Source organism: Rhinolophus ferrumequinum, chromosome 8 (genome assembly GCF_004115265.2).
Source record: "Rhinolophus ferrumequinum isolate MPI-CBG mRhiFer1 chromosome 8, mRhiFer1_v1.p, whole genome shotgun sequence".
Taxonomy (NCBI): domain Eukaryota; kingdom Metazoa; phylum Chordata; class Mammalia; order Chiroptera; family Rhinolophidae; genus Rhinolophus; species Rhinolophus ferrumequinum.
The window spans coordinates 33,784,298-33,797,736 of NC_046291.1; the positions used below are offsets into that span (position 1 = coordinate 33,784,298).

A 13,439-nucleotide genomic window follows, 5' to 3' on the forward strand; every position below is an offset into this window, starting at 1 on the left:
CCTTCCATAGTGGCTGCATCAATCTGCAGTCTCACCAACAGTGTATGAGGGTTCCTTTTTCTCCACAGCCTCTCCAATACTTGTTACTATTTGTCTTGTTGATGATAGCCATTCTAACTGGGATGAGGTGATATCTCACTGTGGTTTTTATTTGCATTTCTCTGATGATTAGTGATGTTGAGCATTTTTTCGTATGTCTATTTGCCATTTATATGTCCTGTGGGTCTTTGACAGAGTTCAATGAAAATTCAAGATTTTATCACAGCATTTAGAAAGAAAACTTTCCCAATAAAAAAATGGCAATTAATGATAGCCTTTTAAACAAATGGTATAGAACAGCTGGATATCAACATACACAAAGAATCTAGATATAGACCTTATATCTTTCACAAAAATTAATTCAAAATGTATCATAAATGTAAAATGCAAAACTACAAAACTTCGAAAAGATAACATCGGAGAAAAATCTTGGTGACCTTGGGTTTGGTGATAACTTCTCAGATATAACACCAATAGTACAATCCCTGAAAAAAAAAATTGGTACGCTAGACTTCATTAAAATTAAAAGGTTCTGCTCTGCAAAAGTCACTGTTACAAGAATGCAAAGATAAGCTACAGACAGGAAAAAAATATCTGCAAAACACATATTTGATAAAGAACTAGTATCCAAAATATGCAAAGAACTCTTAAAACTCAGCATAAGAAAAGAAACCCAGTTACAAAATGAGCAAAAGACCTAAGACACTTCACCAAATAAGATGTTCAGGTGGCACAGGTGGCAAACTAGCATATAAAAAGATGTTCAATATCATATGTTATTAGGGAATTTAAACTTAAGACAAGATACCACTACATACCAGCTAGAATGGCAACATTTCAAAACACTGACAACAAATGCTGATGAGGCTGTGGAACAACAGGAACTCTCATGCATTGCTGATGTGAATGCAAAATAATACAGCCATTTTATAAGACAGGTTGTCAGTTTCTTACAAAGCTAAACATAAGCTTCCCATATGATCTAGCAATCGTGCTCCTAGGTATTTATCCAAATGAGTTGACAACATGTCCACACAAAAACCTACGTATGAATGGTTCCAACCATAACAAAATTGTAGAGATAGTGAAAAGAACAGTGGTTGCCTGCAGGGTGGGATGTATCTATGGAGCACAGAACATTTTTAGGGCAGTGAAACTATTCTGTATGATACTGTTAATGAACAAAAAAATGAATCTTATTATAAACTGTGGACTTTAGTTAATTATGATATATCAATCAATACTGGTTCATAGGATGTAACAAAGGTACCACACTAATGCAGTATGTTAACAACAGGGAAAACTGTGGGCATGGGGAGAGTGGGTTCATGGCAATTCTGTTTTCTGCGTAGTTTTTCTATAAATTTAAAACTTCTCTAAAAAAAGTCTATTACGATAGCTAAAAAAATTTAAATGTGCTAAACTCAATACATTCTAACTATGAACAATCATGCTTTTATTGGTAATTATTGGCAAAGTACATAAGAGAATTTTCCAGAGAGCTATACTTATCACCTTAAACACTAAAATTCATAATTTGAAAAATAATTTTGTTATTATTCTGTCAGGGAATATTGAGGGTTTGGGGCCACTGTCAGGATATATATTTTCAGCTGCAAATTTTCAGTCCAACAACTTTTAGCAGCCACCTACTTCACAATTCCCAATCTGTTATCTACTAAAACTTAGGCTGAAATGAAGGTTTTTCAAGGTAAAATTAGATGAGCAAGCTTATTAAAACCTTTTTACTTTCAACACAACTTTAGTTTAAAAGGTCTTTGTATGAAGGTGTTCACCTAACTCTAGAATATGGGCAACCATATGAATTTTGTGGTAACTATTTCCTTCCTGGCTCATATAGCATTTTTTAAAAAAATTTTTGATTTTATGGCCGTATTGAGGCAAAAGGAAGTCTCATGCCAATAAGGGCAGGGGCTTCCATTTGAATTTTATGTGGCATATTTTTAAAATCTTCCTACTACACAGTCACATATTTTCTGCTTCAAAGCTTCCTGTTCATTCTTTCTTGACTTCTCCGTAATTTCAACAACCCCTCCACCATCCAGCATCTTTTTATCTTACCTCCTGAATTTTAAGGTTCATTTTGCGTTTTGTGGTCTTCAGTACCTCTTCAACAATAGCTGAATTCTTCTAAAAGTAGAAGGAGAAAAGGTTCTAAATAATCTGAAATGATAGGGAGAAACTGTCGAGACTTTTTAGCTGGCAACCTATAAATGCTATTCTGAATATAGTTATAAATACTTCTTATTGTGACTCTGAAGACACTATTACAATGAGGTATTTTAAAAGGAGTTATTTTACCATATTTCCTCGAAAATAAGACCTTGCCGGACAATCAGCTCTAATGCATCTTTTGGAGCAAAAATTAATATAAGACCCGGTATTACATTTATATTATATTATATTAATTATAAGACCTAGTCTTATATTATAGTAAAATAAGACCAGGTCTTATATTAATTTTTGCTCCAAAAGATGCATTAGAGCTGATTGTCTGGCTAGGTCTTACGGTATTTTGGGGGGAAACACGGTAACACTTTGAATCATGAGTTCTATCATTTTTCCTTTTAGATCATGAAAAGGGATTAGTCACATTCACTTCCTATGTAAAACTCAATAATCAGAAGAGACATTAGTAATTGATAGAAATTTTTTGACAGGGTATATTCCTATTTTTTTTAATTACTATATTTTTTCTAGCATCAAAGGTTATCCACAGTTAGGAGTTCAGGATGAAAAACAGCTTTCACTATTTATTCTCTTTTATATTATTATTAGTGGCACCACAGATGTAAAACCTCAGAATCATCTTTGCCTTCTTTCTTACCTTCAGCTCCATTCCAGTACCATATTCTAGTATCTCTTTCTTCACAGAATACCCCTCTTTCTTTTTAAAATTCTACAACCCTAAGTCAGACCCAATAAGGTGCATGCCTCAAATAATGCAATGGATTCCTAATTCTTTTTCCTGCCTCCAACCTCCTCTCCTATAATCAATACTCTGCACTACTGCCAGATTAGTTTTTGTGTTTTCATTACGTCACTGACTTATCAAAAACCATAATCAACCCACATAGAATCAAGCCCAAGTACTGATTATTCTTGATTTTGAGATCCTCTATAATGTGATCCCTAGCTAATTTCTAATGTATTTCTCGCAAACAAATCCTCACTCCTGTCAGGCTGGTTTATGCATTTCCCCCAAATGCATCCAGTGGAAAGATCTAGGTTCAACCCTGGATTACAGGAAGAAGACAGAGGAGTGTGATCCTGGAGAAGTGACTTCTCTCTTGGTCCCGGTATTCTTATCATTAAAACGGGGACAATAATATCCTATGTCATCAGGTTTTGCAAAGATTAAACAAAATAACATGTTGAACATCTATTATACTGTCTGGCCCATGGCAGGAAAACAAAATTGTTAATTTCTTTTCCTAGTCTTTATTCTTTGCTTCCTCTGTGTGTGCTCCTTGAAACGTCATCACCTCTTACTTTGTCTTCTAAAGGTCCAGCTCATGTCCTATCTTACTTGAAGCCTACCCTCATCTATTCTAGATAGGGCACACACTCTCTTAAACCCAACCGAACACAAAATACTTCTTCTTCCATATTGACTTAATGCCCTGTGCTATTCTTTAATATTTTTTATGGTCTTTTTTTTTTCTCTATTAAGTTTTTCATGCTATGCCTTGTTCTCCCAGCTAGCATATAATCTCTCGAAGAGCACAAACTACTTCATATCTCTGGGCCCTGAGAGTTGCATGTACAGGGTAAGGGCTCTATAAATAATCACTGACATCACACAATGATTTCTGTTACCAGTGTACATGCATTTCAAATGTCAAGAATCCTCACATCAACATCATCTACCGTGTTTCCCCCAAAATAAGACCGGGTCTTATATTAATGTTTGCTCCAAAAGACGTATTAGGGCTTATGCTCAGGGGATGTCGTCCTGAAAAATCATGCTAGGGCTTATTTTCCGGTTAGGTCTTATTTTTGGGGAAACACGGTATTTTTAAAAATCGGTTTCATGGGTCTGTTGCCTCTTCCAGCTAACACGTAACAGTGAGTTTGTATTTCAGAACTTTGGACTCAAACCTTTGTCTCTGAGGCGCACTCCACAGTGGCAGTCAACCTTTGCACTTCGTCTTGTGCCTTGTCTTCTTCCTCTTTTACATCTCTTAGTTGCTGGCGCAAATTCATCACTTCGAGATGCAACAGCTTCAGGTCCTTGGAGTGCTCCTCCTGTATTGTACTCAGTCGATCCTTCAGAAAAGCTACTAGACAGCACAGGACAGTCATTGAATAGTTAAAAGGTTAGGAAAGGAAAAGAATCATAAACTCATCGAGCTTTCACACAGGACCAAATTTCCAGAAGATTCGTTTCTCTCTGTACCTGTTTTCTGTGGATTCAAATCCTTTTCAGTTTGCAGACGAAAGATGTTCATCTTCAAGGACTGGATGAGATTTTCCAGATGGCACATTCGATTTACCAGAAACTCACAGTTCTTCCATAAAATGTCTGTTTTTCCTGAGCAAGTTACTTCACTCTGGATAGGACTAATGAGGTTCTGGTTCACAGGTCCTTCTAAACATTTTGGAGTTTCAAACTGGCCTCTGGAGAAAGATCCCAGTATGACAATATTATGTCATGCAGTGGGTACTATGGTAATCCCAACCACTGAGTCAGTGTAACATTTCCACTAAGAATAAAAATTAGGTCCCTAAGTTAACAAGCAACTGGTAGCCCCTCCAAACTTAAATGTAGAGAGCACTTAGGTAAAGAGGATGAGACCAACGTGGGATAAGTAAAGATCACTGAGTTTTTAATGGCTGTTCATTTTAATCTGAATTTTTCATAAACATTTTTTGTATGTAAAAACAAGCCATGCATGAAACGTGTTAAATGCTAATTCTATAATGGTGAACTAAGAATTAAAGTTAGCATGGAGGCAATATAGTCGTATGCTTTAAAAAAATTTTTAAACCAGGCCATAATAAACATTCCTATTTTGTTCCAACATACTCAACATTTGTATTTAATCTTTAACTGCTGAAGAGTTCTGTATTCTATGGATGCTATAATATCAACCATGCTAATTTTAGGTCTTTGTGAGAGACACTCAGGAAATAGAGGCATACCTCAGAGATACAGCAAGTTTAGTTCCAGACTACTAAAGTAATGCGAGTATTGCAGTAAAGTGAGTTGTAATTTTTTTGCTGGTGGAGGGTCTTACCCTCAATTTGTAAAAAATGCAATATCTATGAAGTGCAATAAAATGAGGAATGCCTATATGTAATTTGCCTATATGTAAAAGAAAATCACACCAATAAATTTGATATTGGCTATTTACGCACCCAGATTTCTCAGGCCATTGATAATCCAACCTTTAATATGCAATAATGTCTTTAGCAGCAGAAGGGGGAAAAAAAACAATTCTTTTTTTGAGTACCTCATTCTAAATTATGATTATTTTTTTTTAAGACTTAATACCTCCTTTTTAATTTATAATGAATCTGGGACAAGAAAATGAAGACCACATTAATGGCATGAGTCAAGTTTAGATGTTCACCTTAATATCAAAGTCTATTTTTGATTTAAAAAGTAACCAAAACTATTTCTAATCACATAAAAAATTATGTTTGTTTTTAATCAAGTGCTGAAGGTAAATAGAACATCAAAGTTTGTGCACCTAATTAACACAATTCAGATATCTATTTAGGGTAATAGTCTAGGTTGTAGCTCTATCACAGGATGACAACTCTTTATATTGCAGGTATTTTCTAATTAATGTTCAAATGGAAAACGTTATTTCTCAATTCTTTTGTAAATACCTATTTCATCTGCCAAACGATCCACACAATGACTCCCTATTAATAACCACTGAAGCAAAGTTCTTCAACCTACAGAGATCTGGTTCATTTTTCACTTATTACCTTTTTTCACCAAAGTCCAACATTATTAGGTCATCCCTCAGAGAACTGGTCTGTTCCTCAACTATTCTCATCCTTTGCTGAAGTACTGTGAATGTTTCAGAAGCTGTAGCACTGACATGGGTTGGAGAGACAACTGGTCTGGACATTGCAGTTTCCATTTGCACCTGAGATTAAAGTCACAATATTAGTGTAGTACATTCTATTATTGCTCAAAATAGTCACTGCCCCTTCCTGCGGGAGAATTATACATCCCTAACCTATTGAGCTCAGGAATGCCATGTGTCCTGCTCTGGCCAATTAAATGTGGGTGGAAGCTTTTAAGAGCCAATTTGTCATTCACCATCTCTTTCTCCTCTCTCCACGAGATGAGCAACATCCCAGATAGGGCCTGATCCATTTGCCAAGATCCCAAAGTAGAGAAGACATGAACCAGACAGAGCCATGACCCGTCCATGACATTCAGTGCGAGTGTGCAATAAACTTATGTTGTTATAAGCCACTGAGATTGTTCAGTAGTTTGCTATTGCATCAAAATCCAGTCTACCCAATCTGTTACTATCAGACACACATTAGGACTTACTATTCAGCTGAGGGAATTACTACATTTGTCATTATCAGCCATTTTCATTGTAACATATTCTCAATCCAATGTTTCTGGAAAAAAAATTCTGTACTTGGACCTCTGAGCAGTTGTCATAAAATAGATTTACCAACTACACTGAAGTAGTGATTTAAAAAAAATAATTTGCAAACTTCATAGCAAAGACTCTTTTGTAGCTATTGACATCAAATTTCCAGACTCCTCCCCAAAAACCACATACGAGTAAATGGGAGTAGTGAGACTACTCTTTCAGGTATTCGTGACAGAAGCAGAACTAGCTTATAAGAAGTCCCAACATTTAAATGAATCTTGTGCCCAAAGTTCAATGACAAGGTCATTGGTGGAAACTTTAAGGATATTTTCCTGCAACTCCATCCTGTACAGACAGTTCTATTCTAACCAGACTGGAAACATTAACCACCACTAGCAATAGCGTTCCTACGGGAAAGTGTGCACAAAGGTCCCACTTGGGAAATGAGGAACACGCCTACCTTCCCTACTAGCTGTGTAATCAGATATCTCCCATCCCCTTACCTCCCAGGCGGTAGAAGTAGGCACTATCTCAGAACCAAGTCACTGAAGGTGGTCCTCGGGACCCACAGCAGGAATTAAGCAGGAATTAAGTCTTAAAACTGGTGCAGGATTTAAGGGGGCCAGAAGCATGGTGAGGGGCTGCGAAAAGGCTGAGCTTCTTGCTAATATAATACTGCTACAACCCTGGGGACATTTCTTCATTCTGAATCAGCTCTCCGATCACCTTCTATCTTCCCTCACAGGACTCAGAGAATGACCTTCCTATTTCTCTCTTTACTTTTTTAAAACCTTTATTGAGGAATACTTGACAAATATAATTGTATAAAGTGTCCAATATGATGATTTGATATACACATGTGTACACTGTAGAATGGTCACCAAGATCAAAGTAATTAACACATCCATTACCTCATAAAGTTAACATAGTTAACTCTTTTGTGTGTGGTAAGAACACTTAAGATCTACTCTCAGCAACTTTCAAGTATACAATACCATATTGTTAACTATAATCACCATGCTGTACGTTAGACCTTCAGAACTTATTTGAAAAGGCAACCTACAGAATGGGAGAAAATATTCACAAATGATATATCTGATAAGGGGTTGATATCCAAAAATATATAAAGCACTCATACAACTCAACAACAAAAAAACAAACAAACCGATTTAAAAATGGGCAAAGGACCTGAATAGACATTTTTCCAAAGACATACAAATCACCAATATGTACATGAAAAGGTGTTCAACACCACTAATGATCAGGGAATGCAAATCAAAACCACAATGATAAAAAAAAAAAGACACAATGATCATCACCTCACCCTATTACAATAGCTATTATCAAAAAGGCAAGAAATAAATGTTGGTGAAGACGTGAAGAAAGGGAGCAAGCAGTGTATAAGGATACACTGTTAGTGGAAATTTAAATTGGTGCAGCCACCATGGAAAAACAGTATGGCGGTTCCTCCAAACATTTAAAATTGAATTACCATATGATCCAGCAATTCCACGTCTGGGTATATATCCAAAGGAACTGAAATCAGTATCTTGAAGAGGTAGATATTTGCACACCCATGTTCACGGCGGCATCATTCACAATAGCTAAGATATGGGAACAACCGAAATGTCCTTCTAAGGATGAATGGATAAAGATGTGGTACATACATGTGTATACACACACACACACACACACACTCACACACACACACACACACACACAGAGAGGAATATTATTCAGCTACAAAAAAGGAAATCCTGTCATTTGCGACAACATGGATGAAACTGGAGGGCATTATGCTAAGTGAAATAAGCCAGGCAAAGAAAAGTACTGTATGGTATCACATACATGTGGAATCTAAACAAACAAATCCAGGTCATAGAAACAGAGAATAGAGTGGAAGGAGAAATGGGGTAACATAGGTCAAAGGGTACAAATTTTCTCTTAACTGTTTTAGTGCTTCTGACCAGGATCTCTCTCTTTTGTGCTCCTCTATAAAACAGAATACATTTCTGACACACATAATCTTTTTAAATTCTTTAACAGATTTTCTATTAAGAATTAGCTTAAGGACATGGGGTAAAGACGGTCTCTTTTATTAATTCCCTTCCATGTTTCCAATTGTTCCTGAAAGGAAAGACAAAGGCAGATGTAGACGAGTCTTTGGATACACAAAGATTTGAAGTAGGAGTCAACTACATTTCTGAAAAAAGCCAGATTTGGAGACTCCTGCTCATGTTCCCACATGGGCCAGACCAGTGTTCCTCAGGTAACAGAAGGAAAAGCCTTTAAGATAGACCTTAGGGCTACTTCTGCTACCATGACACCAGAACTATGGTGGGGGAGCCACCATTAGTGTGGGGTGGGGAGAAAATAGAGGGGTAACAATGGAGAAACACCACATGTGTTTCCCTTCCATTCCATCTTCTGTCACCTGCTGTCTGGTACTGCTGACCTAGAAATAAACCAGGCCTTGAGTGAGAGAAATAGTATGGAAAGGATGTTTAACGGGGTTTGTGACAGATATAGTTGGCTCCTTTGTCTTCTCTCTAAAAGAAGCTGAAAAGAGGCTGTCCACAGCCTCCCTTGCAGCTGGCAGACCCATGTGACACATTCTGGCCAATGAAACTTTAGGCAGAAGTTTGCAAGGAGCTTCTGAGCAGACTTTTGTTTTTCTGATAAAAAGGACAGAAATGATGGCACCTGTCCTTTCCTTTCCCTGTATGATGCTCAAAGCTCTGAGAGCTCTTTTTCAGTCAGCCATGCAGTGCCTCACTCATAAAAAGAGCCAGTGATTGCCAGCTTCTGAGAAACACAAAGAAAAGGCCAGAGAATCTCAGATTAACCTGACATTTTTAATTTTGCAAAACTAGTAACTGCTTATTTAAGAAAAATAAACTTTTGTTTTTTTGTTTTAGTCATTTTTTTCTGTTGCTTGCAACAGAAGCATTCTTAACGGATGCACAATAGTCCCAGGCAATAGTCTGTGGAGAAACAAGTAGTAGGAGGAGATAAAGGAAATGACAAGCAGTGCCAGAGCTGGTAGAGAACGATTTCTGTGGCAACATGTTAGGTCCAGGTATCCAGTTACAATATCAAGGTCTGCCTTAATTTATGCCAGAAGCCAAACACAGAATACTAATACAAAATGGCAAAAGTCCATTTTTGGAAAAAAAAAATACAGGAAATGGGATACAAGTTTCCCACATATTTTGAATGGGATGCAGATTCCCACCTAAAATTTTTTCATGCATGTTGAAATGTCATAGTTTTGCTGATATATCCCAAAGATTCTTATAATAATGTATAAACTGCCTATATTTACTTTACAGGGTGTGCACATTCAGCAACCAAATGGAAAACAACTCAAATTAAATGCTTTATTTTCCTAAAAAAAAAGAGAAGGTCTGTATATGTTTGGGTAAGAATTTGCTTGGCATCATCACTCACACCCGAACCTCATCTACACTGGCACTTCTCAGGGTTCCAGAGAGCAAAATATACTCTCAAAAACTGAGAACAAACTTGGCCCTCAGCCTGTAACCGTCAGGAGATTTATAGAAAATTCACCCTAAGGAAGGGGAGATGAGATCAAGGTGCCTAGGACAGACTGATGCTGGGCAGGGGATAAAGCTTTTCAGTGAAATACATGGTTTGTTCTTAAACTATGTGTCTTCTTAGTCAATCACCGAAGAATATGTTCAGGTCATCAAAGAAGTTAACTTGAAAACTCAATAAGCCAATCTATCCTTTGGTTATTTATTAAAAACAGGTCTCATGGTTACCTGAAAACCCTCATTCCCCTCCACCCCCTCTGTCATGGGAAAGAAAGTATCAAGGTCAGGAGAGCCCTAAGAAGCAAGGGAGGAAGCAATGGTGGATGAACAGTAAGAGCAGAACAGCTTTAATATCCACCAGGGACAGTCCCTGAGTCCCTGGGAGTCTGGTAAAGGAAGAGGGAAGTAGACTTGGAATCTAGTGAGCATGGTGAGTTGGGGTTTATAGGAGAGATTTCATTTTCGTTGTGTTACTTATACCCCTGCCTTTCCTCCCTCATTTGGCAGGCCCACAGCAGGGGTAACAGAAATGCCATCCCCCCCGGCCCTCACCGCCCCCACACAAACAGATTCCACTGTCCACTTGGCAGATCCTCGAAGCCATAATTCTATAGCTCGTAGTCTAAGAAGTACAGTCTTACAAGAATCTACATTTAACTACTAATATTCCAACAAAGAGAACATAGCTTGAACATAGCTGTGCTTTGGTATTTTTGAAAAAGTGCAGGTATCACTGAATGGTTTTGAACCTACATCCTGATGCTTGACAGTCACAATAAAAGTACTAAAATATAAACTTTTATTGTAAAAAAAAGTGCATTCACAGCTACTTTCATAAATATATCATTATCCCACTAACAATCCTGTCTCTATGTTTAGGAAGAGTATTTTCAAGGAGCTCCTAAGTGCACTACCTCAAGCATGGAATGCTTGGAATGAACGCTAGGAAAGCATGGAATGAATAAGACCAATGTCCTACGGAGCATACCAGTAAAAGCCAGGTGACTTTACAAAGGGAATACTTGCTTCTGTGGACACAGGCTCCATTTCTGTGCCTGGCAACAGCTACAGCTACATGCTGTTGGTTCCAAAATAACTGGCCAGGAACTCAGTGGTGTTTATCACAACCATTGGAAAATAATTTGGTCAGTAACATTGTCTTCATTCACTCATACATCCAACAAACATTTCCTGAATGCCTACCAGGAGCCAGATACTGTTACAGGCACTGGGGAATACAGCAGTGAACAAAACAAAATTCCTTGCCATTATGTAGCTTATATTCCAATTAAGGAATATAGACATTACATAAAATACATAGTTTGTTCATTGGTGGTAAGTGTAATGGACAAAAATAAAGTAGGAAAGAAGATGGGATAGAGACTGTGGTTCAGGCTTCCGTTTTAAACAGAGTTGTCAAAGAAAACCCCACTAAGATGGTATTTAAGCAAAGACCTGAGAAGGAGGTGCAGGAGTGAGCCATGTGGATATCTGGGGGAGAGAGAGGTCCAGAAATAGTGAACAGTGAGTACAAAGACCCTCGGTCAGAATGTCTGATGGGTTCACAAACAGTAAGCTCAGTTTGGCTGGAGAGAACAAGCTCAGGAGCGAACAGCGGGAGGTGAGGTCGGAGGGTGATAATGGGACCAGATCATGTAGGAGAGTCTTAAAGGTTATTGTAAAAGTTTGATTTTAACTCTGATTCTAAGAGCCACTGGAGGGTTTAGAGCTGAGGAGTGCTGTATGTATCTAACTTAACTTTTAATTGGATCACTCTGGCCATCCCCTTAATAGCAGAAGGACAACAGCAGAAGTAGGAAGAACACTTGGGAAGCTGCTGTAATAATCCAGGCAAGAGATGCCTCTGGCTGGGACCAGGATGAGAGCAATGGAAGAGTAAGAAGTGGTCAGAATCCAGACATAGTTTAAAGATAGAGGTTTTACTGATGGATTAGATATGAGAGAATGGAAGCAATTAGAAGGAAGGTGTTGCCTTTAATTAAGACAATGGAAGCCTATTAGGAAGAAGTTTTAGAGGGAAGATTGAGAGTTGTTTTGGAAATATTAAGTTTAAGACAGGAAAGATGCCCAATAAGACTGAACTTGTAGATCTGGAGTCCAAAGGAGAAGTGTGGACTAGAGATACAAATTCGAAAGTTGTCGATATATGCATGACTTGTAAATCCATGAGGCTGGATAACAAACAGAAAGGGTTCAAGAACGTAGTTCTGGGTGTTCCAAGATTAATAAATCAGGGGCATGGGGAGTGTGTGGGTGTTCAAGCCAGACTAATGTGAGCTTCTTCAAAGTAGGGTCAGATTCTTAATCCTGTCCTGTCTTCAGAGCCTCGCACAGTGCGTGGAACATTGTGGGTGGTAAACACATAGGGATAATTCAACAAAAATTTAACCAACGTCTATTCTGTTCTAGCAGAAGTGCCAGGTACTGGGGAAACAGCAATGAACAAATGTAAATTCCTGACACCCGCAGTCTAATAATCAGGCCTGGGAGAATAATAGGTGGCAAAAAAAAAACAAAAAAAAACTGTAACCTCCAACCTAACATAAATAAAGAAAAGCTGGTACTGGGCTTATCTGGAGTCCCTCCCTAAGAGGCTATCTTCCCTCCTTCAGCTAGAACCAGGCCAGTGCAAACACTTCGCTCCTGAACGGTTTCACCGGCTTCCAGTGCAAAAGCGCTATAAATCAGGGTCCTGAGGGTCAGAGGTCGAGACTAAACTCCGCTAGGAGCGGAGAGAACGGCAGAGAGAGGTGATGGTGACCTTATCCGAGCCTCCGACTCTCTCCCGCGGGCCCCGCACCTCGGTTCTCCGCTCTCCCGCCTGGGGCCCGGCAGTCTCACCCCACAGTCCAACCTGTGGCTCCGTCCCGCAGCAGAAGGGCCGGTTTCCATGGAACTAAAACAGCGCTTTAAACCAACCCGCTCCCCGGCGCGTTAACTCCGGTAGGCAGGCGCACCCGTGACAGGGCATGCCGGGAACTGCAGTTTTCCCGGGCCAGGAGGGCCCTCCGCCCGGGGCGGGATCCAGACGGGAATCCGGCGGCGCGCGCGGAACGCGCAGCCCTGTGAGCCGGATGACGACAGGACTCCATTGTGCTCGCGAGCGGGGCACGCCGGGATGTGTAGTTTCCTCCCACTCACTTCCCGGAGGTCCTGTGCTGTCCACTTGCGCAGTTTACTCATCTCGTCGCTGTGAACGTGCGGCGTTTGGATACTTTGGCAAACACAT

At 39.0% G+C, this 13,439-nt stretch overlaps 1 protein-coding gene across 1 annotated transcript in view; it reads right to left on the reverse strand.

Moving 5' to 3' along the window:
- CCDC150 (coiled-coil domain containing 150) overlaps positions 1-13,061 on the reverse strand; it is a 67,027-nt gene extending 53,966 nt beyond the window's left edge. The window contains exons 1-5 of the mRNA XM_033112403.1: positions 13,052-13,061; positions 6,001-6,164; positions 4,460-4,680; positions 4,162-4,343; positions 2,122-2,190 (exon numbers count right to left, since the gene is read on the reverse strand). Of these exons, the coding sequence (XP_032968294.1) occupies positions 2,122-2,190; positions 4,162-4,343; positions 4,460-4,680; positions 6,001-6,158 (630 nt within the window). The 5' untranslated portion in view covers positions 6,159-6,164; positions 13,052-13,061. The remainder of the gene's footprint in view (positions 1-2,121; positions 2,191-4,161; positions 4,344-4,459; positions 4,681-6,000; positions 6,165-13,051) is intronic.
- Positions 13,062-13,439: the final 378 nt, after the last annotated feature.